Source organism: Anomalospiza imberbis, chromosome 2 (assembly GCF_031753505.1).
Source record: "Anomalospiza imberbis isolate Cuckoo-Finch-1a 21T00152 chromosome 2, ASM3175350v1, whole genome shotgun sequence".
In the NCBI taxonomy this organism is placed as follows: Eukaryota; Metazoa; Chordata; class Aves; order Passeriformes; family Viduidae; genus Anomalospiza; species Anomalospiza imberbis.
The window spans coordinates 78,912,849-78,934,891 of record NC_089682.1 but is presented as its reverse complement, the minus strand read 5'-3'; the positions used below and the strand labels follow the sequence as shown (position 1 = coordinate 78,934,891).

General features: G+C 43.9%; 2 protein-coding genes across 3 annotated transcripts in view; both read left to right on the top strand.

Moving 5' to 3' along the window:
* ATP1A1 (ATPase Na+/K+ transporting subunit alpha 1) overlaps positions 1-22,043 on the top strand; it is a 179,126-nt gene that overhangs the window by 17,022 nt on the left and 140,061 nt on the right. The window lies entirely within an intron of this gene.
* SLC22A15 (solute carrier family 22 member 15) overlaps positions 16,316-22,043 on the top strand; it is a 36,444-nt gene continuing 30,716 nt past the window's right edge. For both annotated transcript variants that reach the window (XR_010996451.1, XM_068181965.1), the window contains exon 1: positions 16,316-16,616. Coding sequence is in view for 1 of the 2 variants with exons in the window: in XM_068181965.1 (XP_068038066.1) it covers positions 16,530-16,616 (87 nt within the window). In the remaining variant the exon portion in view is untranslated. The remainder of the gene's footprint in view (positions 16,617-22,043) is intronic.

The window sequence follows — 22,043 nt, the reverse complement described above, 5'->3', positions numbered from 1 at the left end:
TGCCCAGATCTAGACTGAGCTGTACCTCTGCCTTATCCTGCCTTACTTTCTCGTTTTCCAGACCTGTGTTGTAACCAGCTTTGTCCTAGCTCTGACCCTATCTCCTACAGCTTCTGACTGAGCTCTCTGACCTCACTTCGTCTTGTCTAGGACAATCAGTGGACTGTAATTGCTCTGCCCTGATCCAGAACTGTGAGACCATGTGGGTGAAGGTGCTGTTTTGCCTATGCTGAGGTCACCCCCAGCTTCCTGCCTGCCCTCCTTAGCAGAGCAGCCCTTATCATGCTGCTCCTTTGACAGGTATTGTGTTGGTACTGTCAGGCATGTCCTGTTTGGTCAATGCCATAGCAATAAAAAGCAGACAGCTTTCCAGGAGAATAGAAGGAGCCAACTTATCAGGAGAATAGAAGGAGCCAACTTATCAGGAGAAATGGCCCAATGTTGTTGTGGTAGATCTAGAGAGGCAATTAAGTCATCACATCTATAACCTTCAGGGAAATGTTGGCACCCAGGTAACCTTACTTTAGTACACTGCACACATCAATACCGAAATTCTGCCTGCTGTTGTGGGTCTGCTCTTGACTCTTCTAAAGCACATTTGTTGCTTTCTTTGAATCTTTCCTGAGATCAGGATGTTTAGCTGTTTCAGGAACATAATAGGTTGCTGTCTCTTGTACAGAATAATGCATTTTCTACTATGAATTGCATTTACCTTCCACTGGCCAATGCATAATCAGCACACAGATATATTTCTCCCAGCTCATTCTCCTGCTTATCATTTTTCTTAGTATTGCATGGCAGCTGGGTCAGCAGTCTAGCAGAAATCACATTGGTCATTGATCTTAGAGCAGAGTTACTACAATGGTAGCTGAATGGCAGCCTTCAGAGATGTGCCTCGCATATGTGAATCTCCCTGGCTCTGTTGTCACACTACAGAAATCTTTTGCACTGGAAGTCTGTGTCATGTACCTTACCATCCATTACACAGCTGTGCTTTCCTCCTGCAGAAGCGATCCCAATGGGAAGTGAAATGGTGCTGTTTCTCCAGCATCTTCCACACCTGCTCATGACCTATATGTTATCCACCTTGTCTCTTGAATTGTTTCTGTGGGATGTGTCCTGGATTATGATTTATTATTTGGTTTCCCTGCTTAATGAAAACTGTTAGCTCTGGCAAATACACATGTTCTTCTACATCAGCCATTGTTTTGATGCTGCTTTTTGCTCAGTTCAGCAGCCCATGCTACTCTTTCCCTGAGTTTTCTCTGGATTTGTATCTTTGGGCAAGCTGGAGTTCTCTCAGTTCACAGGTAGGATCACTTGCCTGCTCTTTACTGAGGTTCACTGAAAGTTTTGTTGGTGGTGGTGTTTCTTACTCTGCTATGTTTATTCTGCATGGTATGTTTGTATAAGCATCAATACATTTTAACTTCCCTAAAAGCAGTTCTCTCAGTTCTTATTGCACTAGGGTTACTGTGCTCACCAAATATATTTCAGGCTTCCCTATATCATGGGGGTATGGGTGTGTTTTCCCATAACAAGTGTATCTCACTCTACTTAACCTTTTACTACAGTGAGATGTGAAAGGGAGATTAACTTCTGTGTCCATGTGCCCCATAACCAATGATGATAAAAACATCAAAGCAGGAACACTTCCTTGGAGGCTAGGGCACATATTTTGAGACTTGAAGCAGACTACCCTGTGGGAATCCTTAAAAATAGGATTCAAAAAATTAAATCCTTAAATCCTTAAATGTAATCCTTAAAATTAGGATGTCAAAAAATATTTAAAGTAATTTATAACATTAAGTTCTTTGCTGCCAGGGATGTGAGCTGCAAGCATCTTCCCATTGTCATAATCATGTAATGAGACTAATGCTAGAAAATAAACAGCTTGAGACATGCTCCTCAGCAGTCCCGTCCCATTTGTGATTTATACATAGATCCCCAGCTGACAATACTACCCCTGCACCCTTTCTGCAAGTTGCTTTCCTTCCATGTAGTCTCATTCTTGCTGTAGATCTCACAGGATTGTAGGCAGTCACCCTCTTCTCTATTGCCACATGCTCACTGGGTAAGAACCAGAAAGGTTCCAGCTACAAAAGAGAAGAAATCTCCTTAGGGATGAAGACGTCTTTTTACAAATAGCATTAAAATACACGTGCAAACTGACTTAGCAGTTCCTCCAATATTTCCTTCCCACTTCGACACAGACTGCTACATCAGAAAAGATGTCTTTTGCTGGATCCTCAAAATCACTCCAAATGCTGCCCAAGGAGCTGTGAGCCCTCAGCCCCAAACAACAGATGGATGGGTTTCAAAGGCTGGAGTCTCCACTTTGTCTAGCAGCTATTTTATTAGTGCCAAACAGATGTGTGTGCAAATGCCTCCTGCTGGAAGCAATGCCTTTGATCCCTGATATCTAAACTACTCACTGGTGGAAGGAGTCAACAACCCAGGTTTAATAATGAGTTATTGGTACCCATTTCTTTCTTAGTCCCTGGATCCTCTCCAAGATGAACCGACGGCATTGGTAGATCACTTGATAGACAAAAATAAGACATTGGCAGCTTCTACAAAATATCCCAGGCTACAGAAACTGAAATCTTCAACCTCTGCCCTTCAACCCTCAAGGAAGAATGATACAATACACTATTGTAAAAGGATCTGAAAATTATCTTACCTATTAACAAATCACAGAGATGTGCCCTAAACCCTATTGATTTCTGACCTTTATCTGACCATAAATGCTGCCCCTCTTGCCCAGCCCTGGGAAACACCTTGAGGAGTGGTATGATTGACCTTCCCTGCTTATCCACCTGACACGGTGTCTTTGCATGAGCTTACAGAGGATTCTCTGCACGTGACACCACTTCTAGGCCAGAAAGAAATGTCTGTTGGATATTGTGTGACTCCAGAGTGGCAATTCATACTTGGGAACTCCTACCTCTGTCTTGTTTGACAAGTAATATTACAGGGTGAGCGATCCAAAGAGCTTGCTGAGTCTCACACACAGGTCAGTGCCTTTGTTTAAACATTCAACACGCTTCTTCCAACTGCCTGGCAAAAGGAATGTGTTTGGAGGTGTAAATGATTTTGACAATTCAAGTGTTGTGTGTTAATACACTGATCAAAATGCTGAGAATTTTCAGGTCAGGGCACATCTGTTCATCTCAGCGATCTTGTTAAGAGGTAGACCCTTAGAGCCTGGGAGACACTGAGGAAGCATTGCAGGATTTCTCTGTCTGGCGGGATTCCTTTCCAGTATTAACTAGTGCTGGATCTTCACCACAGAAAGACTCCTGTCAGGGCCTTAAGCACTAAACAGACACCTCAGCAGATCAGTGTTAAACCAAATGGGACCAAAAAGGCCAGAAGCGCCTCCATGCTGTTTCCCAGCCTCAGCACTGATGAATGGCGAAAGTCGACAACCATTCATCAACATGGCTAAATGAATGCAAGGAGTTTAGACAATGCTAAAAGAAGGAGCAGAGTCATGGGGCCAATCTGCAGAGCTATTCTTGCTCATGTGAGCTTTGGGTCAGTTCCCTGCCTGTGCTGCCGATTCATTAGATAAATCTGGGCACTTCTGAGGCTAACGGGAGGTTTCCTGTTGTCTGACAGGAGTTTGGCTTTAAACTGTCATTGCCTTCCCTGCTTAGGAAATATGGATACTTCTGCTCACTAGGGAAGCTCCCTTTCAGCTTGCACCGCTTAGGATGTAACAAAAAGCTAAATTTCCCCGCCTGGGTGCAATGCAGCTTGTCTATCAAGAAATATCCCTGAGAATAAACACTTATGTTGAGTTGCTGCACTTCATTCCTAACAAAGCAGAACAATTTGCATTACAACTCATTTGTTTCAGAAGACAATGGGTGAAATCTGGAGCTTGACACTTGGCTTTCACTCAGTCTGTCTTCTGTGGGACTATCGCCAGCTAAAGAAGGGACAGAAGACAGTGTAAGATGCAGTAGTACCAAAAGTGCATTTTTACAGTACTATTTGTCCAAAGGCTTCAGAGTGAGTATATTTATAAACTAAGGTAAAGTTCAGGCAAATCAGTTGAAATCTTTGCATTGATCTTAAGTAGCTTTTAGATCAGTGTCAAAATAAGGAAATATGCGGGTTCTGGAAAATCCTAGCATGTAGGCAAGAATACTCTGGTTCCTCTTGGAGGCTATGGGGAGGATTGGAGGCACAGAGGTGAAATGGCTTGTCTGGTGCTGCTTGGATAATCTGAGACTGACACTAGGTAAATGCAAAGATCTTTGAAGTACTGAGCATGGCGTGAGGATGTTCAGTTGATGTGTAATGGGATAAACTTCAAAATGCAAATTCAAATTGCTTCAAGAAACTTCTCAATCTAAAAAAATCCCAAAGTCTCGCATGGATTTGGTATAGCATGAATTAAGGAAAAACTTCTTTTAATTGAATCTAAAGAACTCTCTTGACTATTCTCTCTTCCATTTCTGCCTTTCCCCTCCTTTGGTGTCTTTGTAGCTGTTATGTTTTATTTACAGATAACTGGAAATGAAACATAAATGATTGCAACTGGAACTCTAAAGAAATCAGCAATTTATGAGTGTATTTAAAATAGTCTTGCTTAGAGGCATTAATGATGGATGGATGGATGGATGGATGGATGGATGGGGTGGCAAAAAGTACATTCTGACACTTGGGGTGAAAATATCTTAGATTATCTATATCTGGCCCCAGATTTTCCTGGTTTAGAGAAAAACTAAATCCCCAGACCTAAAATCTAGGAACTGACTTTCTCACGTGTTTTGGTTTCTGTAGAAGATTGATCTGCCTCTGATCACAGCTCTCAATTGACTCAATTAACAAGTCTTTATTGACTTTCAAATAGCTGGCAATATAATTTAAGTGGTCATGATGAGCCAGAAAATGACAGAGGAGGACATAGGACTCTGGCCAGATGACTAAAGTTACAGCATGTTTATAAGAAGGGGGTGTTGCATTTTACCTCAAGTGATACATTCCCTTTCCTGGGAGATCCCTGCTGGCTGATTGCTAGTTTTCCTGTCCTCCCCATGGACAGATCTATGGTTCTCACCTCTTGACTATTTGCTTGTAGGTTTAACAGTGCATCTGTGCCATAAAAAACCCTCTCAATTCCCATTTTTGCTTTTTCTCTCTCAGTCTACATAGACATAGATGTAACTTTTCTCACTTAACTTCTTTCTGTTGATTTCTTTATTAGCAAGTATTAAACCATAGAGAAGTTTGCATTGAAGTCCATATGGCACATATGATAAAGTTGTTTCAAGTGGCACTGTGGACTAATCACTTCCCAACTGTTCTCCACTCATGAAGAGCAAAAGCAGCTCTGCCTGTATTCTTAGCAAATCTCTCCTTGCTTTTATTGGCAATGCTTCTGTTTTGGCAGCAACCTGTCAAGTTTAGAGCTGGCAACCACAGTTTTTTCGCATTCTCAGATGGAACGTAGGCAACATGTTTTCTATGAAAACACCCTTCCTTCTCTTCATTAGTGCTTCCAACATTATTGTTCTTGGTACAGAAAGCAAACATTGGTAGCTTTCCCTCTCCCAGCCCTGTAACTTGAATGGAACAGGGCTGAACTGACATGAAGTTTTTGACTGAGAAAAAAATGTTCAGTGAAGAAACAACAAAGTCCTGCTTAGCAAGGCCAGAATGGCTGAGTCTGGTGTGCAAGTGCATATCAAGTCTAAGAGTTGTAAGCTGCCTTTGAATGGACTGCCAGGTCCACACTGTGCCATGCAGAGATACTCGATTCAGAGTACTGGAAATGTTCCTGTGTGTTAGCTTCACTGCACCATGTTCCATTCATGTCCCATGCATGTCTTTCAGCTCCAACAACTGATCCTTAGAAACACATTTCACAGGAAGCAAAGCAAGTCAAGTCCAAGCAGTCGGGTTTCTTTTTCCACTTGGTATAAAAAACGTGGCATACATCTGAAGCATGAAAAGGATCAGGATACTCTTTGATTGAGAAATGAGCTTGTCCCTACAATCTTTGTTTAAAACCCATCTGGCTCCCTGTGCATCTCACAAATTATTTAAAATTAAAATCCCTGTAGGGACTTTATTTTATCCTCCTAGATATCTGTTGTCCTAATGTGTCTACACTTACTGTGAGTTTTCTACCTTTGGTCCCCTTCTTGCAGGAAGGTTGCCAGCCCAGTCTTTGCAAAAAGACCTGGGATAGTGGCAGTCCACTTCACAGCTGTATCTGGAAAAAGATCTCATAACATCTTCCAGCACTGCTGCTGACTCCCTGTGCATCTCACAGAGCTTACAGAAATCAGCTTTGCTCATGGCCTCCATTTCCCTAAGACTCCTAAAACTGACTTTTGAATTCTTGCTCCACTCTAGCCCCTAGGACATCTGGTAATTTAGGGTGGGATTCAGTTCCCCATACTCACACATGAGGATTTGAAAAATAAACTGGGAGGCAGTGAAGAAGTTTATCTCTGCTGAGAAGCTTGGAGCCCTTTCTCTTGCCCACCCTGGGGTTAGGATGGATATCCCAGCCTCACTGAAGAGTAACGCAGCTGTTCACACTTGTGCTTCCTTTATCCCTCCAAATGGAGGCTTTGCCCCCTCGACACAATGCACTTCAGTGACTGCAATCATTAAAGGCGTTGGAAATAGGGTTTGAGACTTATGCAAACTCCTGCCTCAGGTGTCATGACCAATGAACCGATCAAAAATGCCAGCTCCTCTTAGAATGCCATCCCTGAATTCATACCCCACGGCAGATCTGTCACACAGTAGCCAAACATGTTAATACAGCTGAAGCCTTTAGGTACACTTGTTCCCTCAAAACTCAGTGGAGTTGCTGTCATTCTCCAACTGTTCAGTGGCCTAGATGAAATTAGTTAGAAGTCTAAATGCAGCAGCTAATAAAGACACTGTATTTCCACCTCAGAAAAAGCAGCACCTCCCTTTGCTACCAGATGTCCTCCTTGGCAGTTTGAGTCAATGAGGAGCTAAGTGATGGAGAATGAACCCAGTCTCCAAGAGGAGGCCTCAGGCCCCGAATGCCATCAGTGGAAACTGAGGAAGAGAAGTTCTCTATTGCTGCTCCCTACTGGGGCTTGGAGTTGATGTCAGTTCCTACTGATGCTGTTTGTCACCAGAATCTAATTTAGTTGCTTGTGTGAACTGTCCCCTGCTCTTCTTTCCTTGGCTTCACACAGGTCTCCTGGAGATCAGTCTGGGGGTGGATCAGCAGAGCAATCCCATTAAGAATTGCAGGGTCTGAGGCCAACTGATGAGTACAGCTTGTGGATAACTAGATTTTGGGGAGAAGAAATGCGTATCCTACCCTCTCTGCCTACTTGTTACTACCAGAATGAATTAGACTGGGAGACCAAACTCAGCTGGATGGATTGTTCTCACAGTCCAGAGCTCCCACAGAAGGAGGAAATCGAGCAGGAACATTGTCTGCAATCTTTTCTGAGAAGTCTGTAGATATGAAGGCTCTTCATAACTTGAATTCAGCACCACCGCCACCTTTGACAGCAAAAGTGCTCTCCAGCTTTTACTTCATTTATATCAACAGTCCTAAATCAGATTGCTCCAAACGGCCAGCTCTGGACTAAAAGAAGTGCTTTGGGAGCTGGTTACAGAAAATCACACATCTGAGAACCTTTCATGCACTTTCTCCCTGCATTTCCAGCTGAGAAACTTTCCCAGGTAATTCTTCCTCTGGGGACTATCCCAAAAGAACAGCAGATGTAACAAAGTAGACAATCTCAGAGAGTTGGGGCTGATCAGCCTGGAGAGAAAATGCTTTGGGGAGACCTTAGAGCACCTTCCAGTACCTGATGAAGGGGACCTAAAAGAGAGCTGGAGAGGGAGTTTTCACAAGGGTATGTAGTGAAAAGCCAAGGGAGAATGGCTCTAGACTGAAAGAAGAGAGATTTAAATTGTATATTAAGCAAGAAATTCTTTACTCTCAGGGTGGTGAGGTACAGGAACAGTTTGCCCAGAGAAGTTGTAGATGCCCCATCCCTGGAAGTTTTCAAGGTTGGGTTGGGTGAAGCTCTGAACACCCTGGTCTAGTAGAAGACCATGGTGAGGGAGTTTGGAACTAGATGCTCTCTAAGGTCCTTTTCAACCCAAACCATTCTATGATTCTGTGAAAGTTTACAGAACAAGTTCTGTAATGGAAGATGCAAAATCTCCTCCAATTTCACCAAATGAACAACAAGGATTTGGCAGGTGGCGGGTGTCAGGATAACAACAGGAGGTCCTCTTTCAAAGAACAAGCAGTTACATGGTGGAAATCCTTCCTACAAGACACAGTGAACAAAAGAGTGGGCAGGACTTTCAAAGGGCACTGGACAACGGAAAAGAACCTATCCAGCTGTACTAGGCATGAAGGCATCAGCTGCGGCTGAACCAGCCACACATTGCAAGAAGACAGGGAAAGGGACCTGGGAAATCTTGGGGTAAACTTTCCACCTTCCCTATAGTATTCCCTTGGTATCTGCAACTCGTCAGTGGTAGAGAGACAGGACTCATCTTTGTGGAGACACACTACAGCTACTTCTATATGAGGTGCATACTAATGACACTGGCAAGAGTCAATGGGACTAGTCAGGTCTTAGAACGAGCTAATTTCAAAGTCAGACAGCCCACCCTGGCCAGCTTAGGTACAGTGGGCTTTCCCTGTGGCCATAAGACACTTACAGGAACTGAAGTGCAGGCCTTTGACTCTGGATTGAGGAAGACATCCAAACCAACTCTCATAGAGCTGTGCAACAACTTTTACTGAAATCCACCCAGAACAGCAACACGACATTTTGGAGAGGCATCCACATTTTCAACAGACCTACAGAGTACAGAAACTGTCCTGGAATGAATGCAGCAGAGTCACCAAGTTTGTTCAGGGAATCACCCAAAATTTTCCAGGATAGAAATACTAGTGGAAATAAGATCTCCCTTTCCTTTATCATACAAATCCAGAAAGACTGGAAATGTGGTTGCCTCTTGCTGAATGTATTTTGAATTCCTCTAGAACACGATTCAGAAGATCATGTATTTTTAATGTGGAGAAATCCTTCTCTATTTGGAGGACAAGGATGACTCTCAAATTTTAGCATCATCCAGATTTTCTAAAGTCTTTGAGTTTGCTGCATAACACTTGGATTCTACCATTTCAGTTTTCTAAAAGGATTTCTCCCATTCAGCCTATGCTAACTCAAGACAAATTTGCTTCTGTGCAGTAGCCCAGAGACTTAAAAATGTATAAAACTGCCACATGCATTTACCTCCAGGAATTGAGCTGATGTGATTTAGACTTGGGAAGGGTCTCATTCTGCCCTTCTCCTAGGTTTTGAGAACATAAACAAATTTTGCAGCTACTCTGTACTTGTTATGGCAATTTAAAACACCCCAGCAGTCTGGAAAACGTGACCATCATGGCCAAGAGACAATATATTGGTAAGACTGGTACTTATCATTGCCATGTTGAGGAGGTCAACCCTTTGTAGAGTAGCTGCCGCTCGCACCTCTATTAGAAAAATGCTCTTTGGTTTTTGTTGTATATCACAGCTCCATGCTGGTATAGTGTGATGTAGTGATGGGCACAGTGACTAATAGTCATAGCAATTAAGAACTAGATCTTTACAAGTCTGAATGGCAAATTTGCATATCTTTTGCCAGAAACATCCGACGAGACCGCTTTCATATTCTGTCAAAGATTAATCCAGGCTACAGCATCCAACCCCAGATTTCAGCCGTGCCTTATTTAAATAGCACATTTAAGCAGCAAGATGTGCAAGTTGCTGTCATGCCCTATGCTTCAGGAGACACGCCAAGAGGGCTGATGCTCGAGTGCCGCCCTGCATAAGCGTCTTGCAGGGAACTAATTAGCAGCGATGCGAAGCCCCGCGCAGCGCACCGCGGCCCCTCCGCGCCCCGCCGCGGCTTCGCCCGGCGCGGCAGCGCTCGGCCGCCCCCTGCGGGCCCCCGCTGGCGCCGCAGCCGCTCTTTGTTCCCGGCGCGCAGGGAACCTCCGCCAGCTGTTCATTTATTGATGGGTTTTGTCCTGTCCTGAAAAGAGATTTAGGCATCTTCCTCGGCTCCTGCCTTCTGTTGGGTGGAAGGGTTCCGCCCTCCCGTTTGTTTCACCCGCGTCGGGCCAGAATTGGAGGCCGGGAGGGAGCCTCTGACCACAGAGGGGCTCGCTGTTGCCTTCTTCCCACCCTGCTTTTTTGCCCTAAGTGCCAGTTGCTGAGGGTGCCGAGCAGAAGCATGAGAAACGTGGCACCAGGTTAGGTTTAGATTGGATATTAGGAAAAATTTCCTCACTGGAAGGGTGGTCAGGCATTGCAACTGGCTGCGCAGGGACATGGAATTGTTCAAACCGTCTAGAAGCGGCACTTGGGCACATGGCCTTGTGGTAAAGATGGCAGTGCTGGGCTAATGGTTGGACTCAATGATTTTAGAGGTCTTTTCCAACTGTAACAATTCTATGATGCTATGAAACAGTGCTCTGTGTGTCTTTTTTTTACACATAAATGAATTCTGATGTTGGAACACAAGGATGACTTGAAACCTCCTTCTTCCTTGGGTAGCAAGGGAAGTACCTGGGATTATCTTTTTCGACTGCCTAGCTGCATAAGTTTCAAAAGTGTTTTTTGCTGCAAAACCCAGGTTGTGTTACTGTCCCTTCCTGGTATTATTGAGTGAGGGTCTTCCCTTGCAGACATCTTTTATAGATGCTCTACAAGATCACTTTGAGAACTACAGTTCTTTGGAGAAACAAAGGCCACAAGACCTTTGTGTCTTTGGAACTCTCCCAAGCTGCAAATCCATCTGCTGGAGAAATGCCCTACTACTACCTATAAAAAAACCCTTTGTGGAATTCTGTTTATTCACATAATGAGTATCCCCCACCTCCCATGTCTAGAGCTAAATTTACAGAATCCCATCATCCATGGATGCTTCCTCTGTTTCGTGCAGAAGCCTAAGGTACATCTACACGGTTCCTTAGATCATACTTTGGGATAGGCCTGAGCTAGTGCCAGCCAGAGCCTGGCAGTCCATATAACACAGTCTGTGCCTACCCATCAGGTCCAACAAGCAGGTCCTCATCAAACTTTCCATAGTGCTGCCACAGTGCTCCTAGGTCTCAAAACTTCTGATAATTTTGTCTATCAGCTTCTACCTTATACTCAGCCACACTTGCCTGGTGTCTGGCTGTCTTTACACCTTCCTTTTTGAGGGGTGCTCCTAAATTATCACACTTCTTTTGTAAGAGTGGGACAGGAACAAAAGCCCTATTTTTTCAGTTTGGATTTGCTGTTGAAAGATGCATTTCTCCTGTGATAAACTGCAGCAGTGGTAATTAAGAAATTTAATGGGGGGAGGGGGGGTCAAACATACTGAGCAGAATACCAGTACTGCACTACATGGCACACCTGGGATAGAAATAGCTGCTGAAATCCATGAGGTTATCCTTACTTTTTGCATTTTGAGGGAATTGTGAAAAAGCTATCACTTGCCGAATGCCCTCTCTGCCTCCAAATCCAGAGTGCTGTTGCTTCTGCCAGACAAACCACCTGTAAGTGCTTCTGCTTACTTCTGTGGGATCTTCATCAGTCTCCAGAGCAAGCCATGGTCCAAACAAGTCTTTTGTGTGCTGGTGATATGGCAGAGAATGAATGGTGTAAATGTCAAGATTATGAGCAGTACTGCAGCCAAATGATGACTGCTTGGAAAGAAAAGAACCTACAGAGAACACATGGGTTCTCTCAAAGGCAGTGTGGCTCAACTGTTCAAGACAGCCATTTAGAGGTAAAAGCACTCACCTTTATGTTCAACATTGTTATCTCTGTCCCAGTCACTGCTGGGAGGCCACAGAGGCCAGTTCTGCTTCTTAAGACTACCCTGGTTTTTCTTTTTTTTTTTTTCATTACTAAGATTTTAGTATGTTTAAGCACAGAGGTGTGCTTCATAAACTCCTTTGCCTAACCTGAAACCCCTGTCAGTGTTTGTGATGAAAACAGAGCTCCCACCCCAGGATGGACACTGTGGGAAATGTCTAAGTGATGGGAAACTGAGCAGGATTGAGAGGATTACAGAAGCTGCTGGCCAAGAAGGTGGTGGTCACAGATGTGCACTTTGGGGTGTGACCAGGGGAAACATCCTGAGAGCAACTATCCACTGCCAGAGATACATGATATGTGAGCAAGCTCAGATTTCTCAGGAACCTGAACTGGATCTGTTTTGCAACAGACAACTGTCCATCTAGGAAGGGACAGGGAATCAGCTTTTAACATCATTCACAGTTCAGACAGAAATTCAGTATCCCCAAGCCTCATCTAAAATTGAAAAGTGCCTCCAAAGGAATTGTTTGTTGCTTTGTTTGCAAAAAGTGCAAACAACACATCAGAGAAGCAAAAATGCCTTGGTGGATTGTTTGGCTGCACACTTAGTCAGGGCATATTGTAATGAGCCATATGCTAGCTTTGCATAGTATTATGGGGTAAGCCAGCTGCAACGAGCAGCTGATTAGTCTGGTTGGGAAAAATCTTCATTTTCCATAACAGGAAGCCAGAAAAGGCAAGCATTCTGGCAGATACTGTCAACCCTCTGATTGCTCCTGTCATCGTGCTGTGGACCAGATGAAGTTAAGAGATCAAGAGAACCTCTGCTTTATTTTCATCGTAAAGGAGGGACCCATTCTTAGCTCTGGGCTTTTTTAATAGCGATGGGTTTTATGAACCACAACCCTTTTATATTCTTGTGGAAGAGATTTCCACCACTCTTCCCACAGCTGCCATTCTCACTGCCACAGACAGACTTCAGTCTTTTGCCATTCATTCTTCAGCATTCAGCACAACTGATGTGGTGGAAACCTCCTGTGAGGTAGGGGGGTGGAGGTCATGAGGAGATGGGAACCTGATGAAGTGCAAGACCACAAAAGTGGCAACAGGACTGCAAATGTCTTTTCTGGCCCAAATGCCATCTCCTGTTGAGGCCAAAAGCTACTGTCTACACAGGAGTATCACAAGAGAAGGTAAATATTTCCTTCAGATATCAGCTTTGAACAATTTGTCTCCGGGGGCTTTTCAGAGTCAGAAGTGTTTCCTTTTTTAGATAAACCTCAGAGGAATTTTGTATTTTTTAGTACTTGTTTATCCTTCACTTGAACACACTTATCATCTGTCATCTACAGCAGCCTGGCTACAGAGTTTCGTATCTAACTCACACTATCCACTCATGGATGACCTGTAAGTTCCTCCATCAGGAACAGAACTTCTTTAGGTATCATCTGTGCCAACTGCTGAATCAACAATTTGTGTGGACACCTTTGAATGCGTAAGCAATCCCCAGCCAGAAGGTAGGAACATCAAAAGTTCTTTTAAGGTCTTTTTTAAAACTACTATTGCTTATGTTTCCAAAGAAAAATTACTGCCCACTATCATTACTACAAATGAATATAGCAAATCTGGAAACAGAACATCAGTGAACCAGCATGAGTTTTTAGTGCTAAAACTCTAAGATATCTGATTTCTTTTAAAATTTTTTAAATTTATTTGTTTCCCAGAGAGGAACATAGTTTAGCGTTGTCCCTTTGCATTTACATATATCTAGTGCTTTGAATGCTCTGGGTCATCATTACATAGAGACAGAACAGGGCAGAATGTATCTGGAACTATTATTTCAGAAAGGCTGAAAAAAGAAGCCACGCAGCTGTCTCAGTTTTGGGTTGCCCAGATGAATTTGATGTGTATGCCTCTAATGACAACAAACCCATGAAGCAGTAGTAACAGAGAGAGGTTTGGGAGTGATGTGGAAAAACCTAGGGGGCACCACATTTATGACTGATTTGCTCTCATTAAAAGAAAAATTCCTCACAGACAGGATTATTAAGAGTATTCTTATTTGACATGATTATTAATGAGGAGGAGGAGGGAGCAAATTTTACATTAATGAACTTCACAGACAATAATTCTCTGGGAAGATCTCAGGGCTCCAGCAAGGACAGATCATTGGCTAAGTGGAGTGCAGTGCTATTGTTGACTGAAACCTCTAAAAATTGCATCCAATCCTCTCTAAAACCACTGGCCTCATGGGACAGCGGCCTTTCATCGGCAGTGAGTTTTTTTTTAACTTGCCCCCACTGCCTCTTGTCCTGCTGGAAGGCAGCACTGAGAAGAGCCTGGGCTCCTCCTCTTCATTCCTTTCCATCAGGTTATTTACACTCTTAGTGAAGTTCTTCCCTGAGCCTTCTTAGCTTCAGGCTAGACAGTTCCAGCTCTCAGCTTTTCCTCTCATGACAGATGCCCCAGTCCCTTAGTCACCTTCATGGCTCTTTGCTGGACTCATTTTGGGAAGCAGCAGCACAAGAGGAGACAGCTTCCCAACAGCTGTTTTCCCCAGACACAGGGCATTGCTGCTCGGTGTTGCTACATGTAAGGCCAACGCTGTAACTTCACTATGGTTGGGACTGGAAGCTGAATCAGAGGTGTTATCTCAGCAGAGGCATGGCAGGAGCAGAGCAGAAGCATCATCTGGAAGGCAGCACCCCATGGAGGGTGCTGACAGTTCTCAATTGCTGCCCCTATAGCAGGCAGAGCTGGAGCTTGGGTGGCTGTAAGCAAGCAGGGAGCATAGGAAAGAAAATCCCCAGGCAGGAGTGCTGGAAGTCCTAAGTGAGACAGAGATGAGAAGTGCCTGGGAAATGCAGGGTGCACACAGCAATTCGGGGGACGGTACAATCCTGACAGGGAGACACATACCACCTCCTTCCCTAGGGTCTGTTCATCTTGGCTCAAGAGTCAGGGAGGAGCTGGGTGTTGATGGTAAAGCTCCCTGTTACTGGACAAGCTGGAATAAAGCTGTGGTTGCCACAAAGTGTGGCTGAATTGGCAAGAGTGGGAAGGATGCAGGGGAGATGAGTGCAGAGCTCCCGAACACAAAGACATGTCCTCCACATCTTAGCTGAGCAATAAAATGAGAAAAGTGCAGTTGGGTGAACAGCAGAAAGGTCCTGACATTTCAGAAATCCTTTGCTGTTTTGCCTTTAATCAACCTGTACTAAGCCTCAAATATGAAAAGAAGTACTTAGGGCAAAGGTGAATTTCATTTTAAGAGTAAATTGCTTTGATGATTGTCGATTTGCCAAGATTTTTTCAGCACAGAAATGGTATTCTTTCCCAAGCTCCCGGCATGGTCCTAAAGGTCACAACTCACAACAACTCTCTTCCTTTCTATTGTTCTTACAATAAAAGCTACAAACATAAAGATGTTGCTGCTGCTTCTTGGTACCACTAGATAAAAAAACGTCTCAACAATATAAGTTGTTTCATGTTCCTGGAGCTTTATTGTAAAGGTGTAATGAAAATGGACCATGAAAAGCTCATTGCCATTTCGCAAGATTTTCACTTGCATTTATCTCCCTTCCCTTCTCTATGCAGTAGGGTTCATGCTCCTTCCCAAACCACTCCCATTACTTCTAAGTGAGAACTTCTACCCCATGTTTACAGTGAAGGCTCTCAAAATTCTTTTCATAAAATACACTACAACTACAGTTTTGTGGAAACTGGTGTAATGGAGAGAGGCACGTCCTCACCAGGCATTAAATCAAAACCAGTAAGATTTGTGTAGGTGCCGAACTGACTTCTAGTGGCACCTACACAATAGCCTTATGTCAGATTCAGCTTTTTTTTTTTTTTTTTTTTTTTTTCTTCTTTCAACTACCGGCAGGTAGGCTATGAAGTGTCATTACAGAATATTCCACAGCTGAGGTGCGTCAGCATTTTGGGGTCCGCTGTCAACTGACAGAACTTAAGCAGCGTACACTCTGTGGGTGCAGCTTCCCACGGTGCAAACCCGCTGAGCGCACAGTGACTCCGCTGTGCTTTGTTGGACGAATCCGGACGGTGGGAGCCCAGCCGCTGCATGGACAATGCCATCAAACCGGGAACATCTCGCCACCATGGACCCGGCGCAGCCTTCTCGCCCAACCCGCAAGGCCAGCGTGCTGCCCTGCTCTAAAAAAGGGTGCAGAGGCTACACCTCTGTGCCCTCTCCCCTTCTCAAGAGCTGTGCCCAGGTGAGACCTCAGCAAGCACATCCCCCTAGCGCCGAGCCCGCTCACTGTGAGGCCCCTGACAGCGCTGCCCCCCTGACGGCGCTGCCCCCCTGACGGCGCTGCCCCCCTGACGGCGCTGCCCCCCTGACGGCGCTGCCCCGCCCAGCGCCCCACACGCCCCCAGCCCAAACCACTGAATCCCGGCCCGTGCGCCTGCGCTGAGGCCGCGAGCGTTTCCGCTTCCCCGCCGGCCGCCCGGGAAGGAGGGAGGCGGCCGCACCCCGGCTGCTCTCCCCGGAGCTGCGCATGAGCACCGCATCGCGCCTCCCGCCCTTCCCTCCTTTCCCTTCTCCTCCCTCTGCTTCTGCTCCAGCGCCGTGAGGGCCCGGCCGCCGCTCCGCGCCCCGCCCCGCCCCGGGAATGCGCTGCTCGGCGGCCGCTCGTAGGAGCTGCGCGGCGGGCGGGGAGCGGCATGGAGGTGGAGGAGGCGTTCCCGCTGGTGGGGCAGATGGGCCCCTATCAGGTGTACCTGTGCGTCCTGCTGGCCGTGCTCCTCCAGGTGAGAGGCCGCCCTTCCCGCCCGCTCTTGTCCCGAAGGGGAAGCAGTGCCGGGAGGGGGATGCTCTGGGTGCGGTGGACAGCTGTTCCCACAGTGTTGGGTGGATGTCCCTGCGGTGAGTGCTGCCCGGTGCGAAGCTGGTGTGGGAGGGCTTCTGCTGAGAGCTGCTGGCGGCACTAACAAGTTTTCCCCTCTGGGTCTGTCCAGCAGCGTGCTGCGCTCCTGGGACACTTGGTGTCTTGGTGACCTCTGCCCAAAGGCAGCGCTCAGTTCTGCAGAGCGAATTTGGGGCAGGCAGCTGATGCTCTCTGTGCCGCATTTCCTGGGCGGTTACACCTTGTGCCACTCGTGGAGCACATTAGGAGCTGGTCAGGTGAAGGGCTGGCTGAGGTTGAACTGAGGTTTCTGTGACCTGGGCTGGAAGACGTGGACTTCTGTAAGAGGCTCTGCTGGGAATCTTGTGCAACCTAGAGTTAATGGACCTGACTGGGTATTTCTAGGTTGCATGTGGCTTGATTGTCACTGATAAAGTGACAGGTGGCCACTGATACCTCTGTGTGCAGAAGCTCTCATGTAACCAGCTGACAGGTGATGTTTGCTTATGGTGTTTTGATTTGCCCTGCCTTAACTCTTAGACTAGAGGGGCAGTGTCTCTCCATTAGGTATTGGATGAGGCCCTGCATTTTGGGTAGTCAGGTTTGTGAAATACAAAGCTGGAACTCTTTTAAGTTTCGTGATAAAAGTGGAGTCCAAAATAACAGTAGAGTGCTGGAAGATTACACTCTTCTAGTGCTCTAGAAGAGACAGACTCTCTCTGGAGGGAGAGTTTCAGAGACTGCATGTGCAAGTGATGTGCTCTGCAGCCATGTTTATCGCCTTTCAATTTTGCTTCATCTTTGTGCATATTCCATGTTTATCGCCTTTCAATTTTGCTTCATCTTTGTGCATATTCCTGTGAGGACAGGGAAGGAAGACAAGAATAATACGTGTAGTGTCACAGTCAGATGTAGGACTGAAGTATGGTATGAATCTCACAGAAGTTTGGTTTACCCCATGTTAGCATCAAAAACTTCATTGTCATGAATTCAGCTAGGCTGACAGGTGCTGGCTTACTTCCACTGTGGAAATTTAATGGTTGCAGGAAGGAAGAGGGGAACTTAAGTGTCCTCCCTCCTCTGCTGACCCATATTTTGTACTAATGAAGAACTTCAGTCATGGGCTGTGAGACTGATGATGTCTTCACCTGGCAACCCCTACTTCCCCTAGACTGACCAAAATATTCAGAAGCTTTATGAGATGACTAAAAATTGAAATGCCCAGTCCTATTGGATGGGAACTCTATACTTGGTTGCGAAGTTATGATGATAAACAGCAAAAGTTTTGTAGGTTTCTATTTCCTTGTACTGTTTTTTTTCCCCTTTCTTTTATACTGATTTAGCTGATTAATTCCTTAAAATTAGGCATTGATTGTTCTGCTGGCCAGCTGGCTAGAAAATGTATATGTTCACTGAAGATTAAGAATTAAGGAAGCAATAGTTACTTCTTCCAGTGCTGGTCATTTTCTGCAATGAACTGCAGACCGTGACAAGTGCTCTGTGTTTCCAGAATTTTTAGTATGGGTCATCTGTTCAGTAATGTTTGTCTTTGTTTGTTTTGTTTTTAATGGATTAACTTGCATTTCTCATGGGAGAAGTAAACAGAAGGATCTTTGCAAATCCTGGAACTAATTCAGAATAACTAAAGAAGAAACAATAGCAGGTTTGCAGGTCTGTTTTTTTTCTTCTTATGTTATCTTTAATTCTTGAGCTGTACCAATGAGTATCATCCTCTGACTGGTAGGCTTTCTTTACTTCTGCTCATGCAGGCACAGGAGTGTGTAAGGAGTTTAGATGTGAAGCTTGTTGTCTTTCAATTCATGAGTAGATGTGGGTTTATCTGGTTCCTGCTTGGGTGGTTGATTGCTTTTTGTGTTCCTTTATTGGTGCCAAGTTACATAATGTGTCACTGGGATGTGCGAGAGCAAGACTGAAGGCAGGTTCCACGACTGCTGTTAATCTTTTGTTGTGTTTATCATCCTTTGGAGAACGGACCTAAAGGTAAGTAATGTATCTTGTGTGTATGTGGTGTAGAATGTAGATCAAGGTAATTGTGGGCTCCTGTAGTGGATTAGATGCAGCATATGGCAGCAGAATGGGAGCTCCTGGTAATCTATATCACTGGCTGTGCCATGATTATTCCATTTTGTTGCTAGTTTCCCTCTCCCTTTCCATGTGCTCACTCAGGCCTATATTTTTATGTTGGCCTGTTGGTATAAAAAATATTTCTACATTATTAAAGGTAAGAATACCCAATGTGTGAAAAATATTTGTCTGCTTTGTCAAGTGCCTTCATCTTTGTAGCCAATATCCAGAGCTTAGACTCTGTGCTTTCCCTTCCCAGTAAGATTCCCAGCAGGTGCACTTGCTTTGCTTGTAGGCTTTTATGCTTTTTCATCTCTGCATGTTATTAATCTCCTTGAGTTTCATACTTTATAAGTATTTGCCTTCATTTTTAGTGGGTTTTTTATAATATAAATTTCTACAGAAAGCTGCTTCCACCAGGAAGCCTTAGTGATACACCAGTGAATCTGGTCTCTGAATTCTAATTACAGACATAGTTTAGATCACAGAACTTCTTTGAGTCAAGCTCTACCAAACACTTCTGTCTGTAGGGGTGTGACTTTCCACATGAGTCAATTTTCAGGTAAGCTGGAGTGAACTGGTACTTGATATGTGGAATGAGCTTACTGACATTCTGGCAAAAACCTCCAGGTTGCTTCTAATTAGAAAAATGGTTTTTTTATGTTATCAGTGTAAAACTAGATTAAGTGTGAGTCTTGTGGGCTCCTTCTTTCATCTTTCCTGGTTTCTATTATTCCTCTGCTACCTGCTGCTGTTACTCATTAACCTGATGGGCTGTTACTATATCAAGGTATGCCTGGCTTATTCACTACCAAGTTAATAGAAATTTGGAAGATTTTTTAGGCATATTCTGTAGCAATGGTTGCTAACTTTATAATGGACTGACAACAGCTAACTGACAATAGAGAAATGTTTTTCCAAATGACATGGAATTACAGAAAGACTTATGTGAAGAAAGTGAATTTTGACTAATGACGTGAAATTAAGGCTGGATTAGTCTTGCATTGCTAGTATATCTGTAAGAAAGTGAGGAAGAAACAAAGGGAGCTGATAACTCTTAAAAGACTTAGGACTTTATTTTGAGCTTAAAGTAAGTACTTGATACCTGTTGATTACAGGCAAGGCTGTCGCAATCTTTTGAAGAAATTATACTCAAGTATTATTAAAGAATAGTCTTTTGGTGTTTGTTTAGTGTGTGTAGCAACATGAAACAAAATCCCACACCTTGATCAGATGCTTGAGGGCACACAAACATACTTAAAAAGTTTCTTTGTCTCTTGTGGTTCAGCATACCTGGCTGAATGAGTCTGGCCTGTGCTGGTGAATCGGAGCTACAGGATTGCCCAAGCCCAAACTGAGAATGGAAATGTGCTCTTACTGTATATCTACTGAAAGGCTCTAAAAAATATGGTAAAATTTAAAAGGGAGTTCTTGTTTGCACAGCTGAAAAAGGTTTTGCTTTAGGTTGAGTAATGTACATTGCACAGTAGTATGGATGATTCCCAAGGGTGGTTGTTCACATCCATCTTAGGAACTCCTTAGTAACTGAAGGGAGGATGTAAAAACAGTTAAGGTAGTTACATCAAGTTGCTTGAATTATACCTTTGCCTTAAACTGTGTGTGATGCATTGCAGCTGTAATGAGTGGTGTTGCTAACATCACTTTGTTGTTGACAACAATATCATGTATGACTTAGGTCATTACAATATCCAATGCAGAAAGATGGTCTTTAATCGTCCCATCTGCACAAATGTTTTGAAGGAAAGCACATTCTGGGGCATGTGGTTTAAATAAGGCAGGTTCATTCCAAATCTCTAGAAATAATTCAGAAGAAATAATGTCTGTCTTCAGACAGCATGCAGATGTGATTCCCTGTGTATTCTTGCTTAACTGTTTCTTGACATTTCTTATCTATGCCCTGTACATACTCTACCTCTTCTAATGGCACGAGACATCACTCTGTAGTTGCAGTGACAGCAATGAAATGCTTGGTCAGTGAATCTTCTTTTAATACTTACATTTGGTTTTAAATTTTCCTTTGAACCAGCCAGAATTGATCATACATTGAACAACTTATTCCCAGTCCTTGATGATGTATGCTGTTTAGACTTTATCTGAATAGGAAGAGCAGAACAAATTGGAAATGTAACGAACAATTTAAAATTAAGAAAGGAGAGGGATATTTCACAAATTGCATTACAACTCTGGTATAGTGTGCTGCAGTTTTTCCAGGGGCATAATGACAGGTATGGTGTTTATCCAGAGTTACTTGCACTGTAACCTAGACACAGGTCAGGTACAAGTGTCTGCAAGGTAAGTGAGCAAGGTGGCAGATGTAAAAAGAATTTTCAGAATTTCTGTGTAATATTTTTTGAGTTTGATTACCTCAATGTTTGGAGTTTTTTTCTGTATGTGGGAAAAGTATGAGTTTTAAATCTCTCTGATTCTCAATAAAGCAGTTGCAGAATGTGTGGCAGACATGTGCATCCACTTCCGTGGAGGAGAGTTTTCAAATGTGGCATGAATACAAACATAAGTAGGGACCCAGATGTTTTTCTTGAGGAAAGCTTTGTATTCCCACCTATTTTTGTGCCTTGTATCCTACTCAGAACATTTTTATGCTGAAGGATGGTGTTGCTTTCTGTGTAAATATGATGAAGGCTTTTAGAGTACTTGCATCACTGCATACAAATCCTTGTTCTGGTATAGCATACTCCTATTTGGGAGGACAAATAAATGAGGTGGGTGTGAGTATGTAAGCTATTGATGCATAAAGATGTGCTGCTACTCATTTAGCTAAGAATATTTCCATCTGAAAGTTGATGGAACTGCTAAGTTTTTAGTAAACTACCATTTACTTCAGTTGAGTGGGGGAAATATTTCAAGGAAAAAAAAAATTCTTTGTTCACACATGACATTTGATTTCAGTGGTGCTGACCAACAGTCCTTGGTCTCTTTGTCCTTCTTTCAGATCCTAAACTAACTTCCTTAAGAGAGACAATCACCTGCCTTTAATGTTAATACATTTATAACCTTAATAAAAGAATGCACCTGATGTAGACACTGTAGTATTTTCTGCAGAAAACCTGAGATAACAATGCTGGGCTGTGACCTGCCTTATTAGCAGTGGAGTCCTTAACTCTCAGATACAGTGCAGAAGTCTGGATACTAACAATTGCTTCCTTGCTGATTAATTTTAAAAAGCTAACTTGCTTCTTTCTGTTTTTTTTTTTTTTTTCAAAAAGAA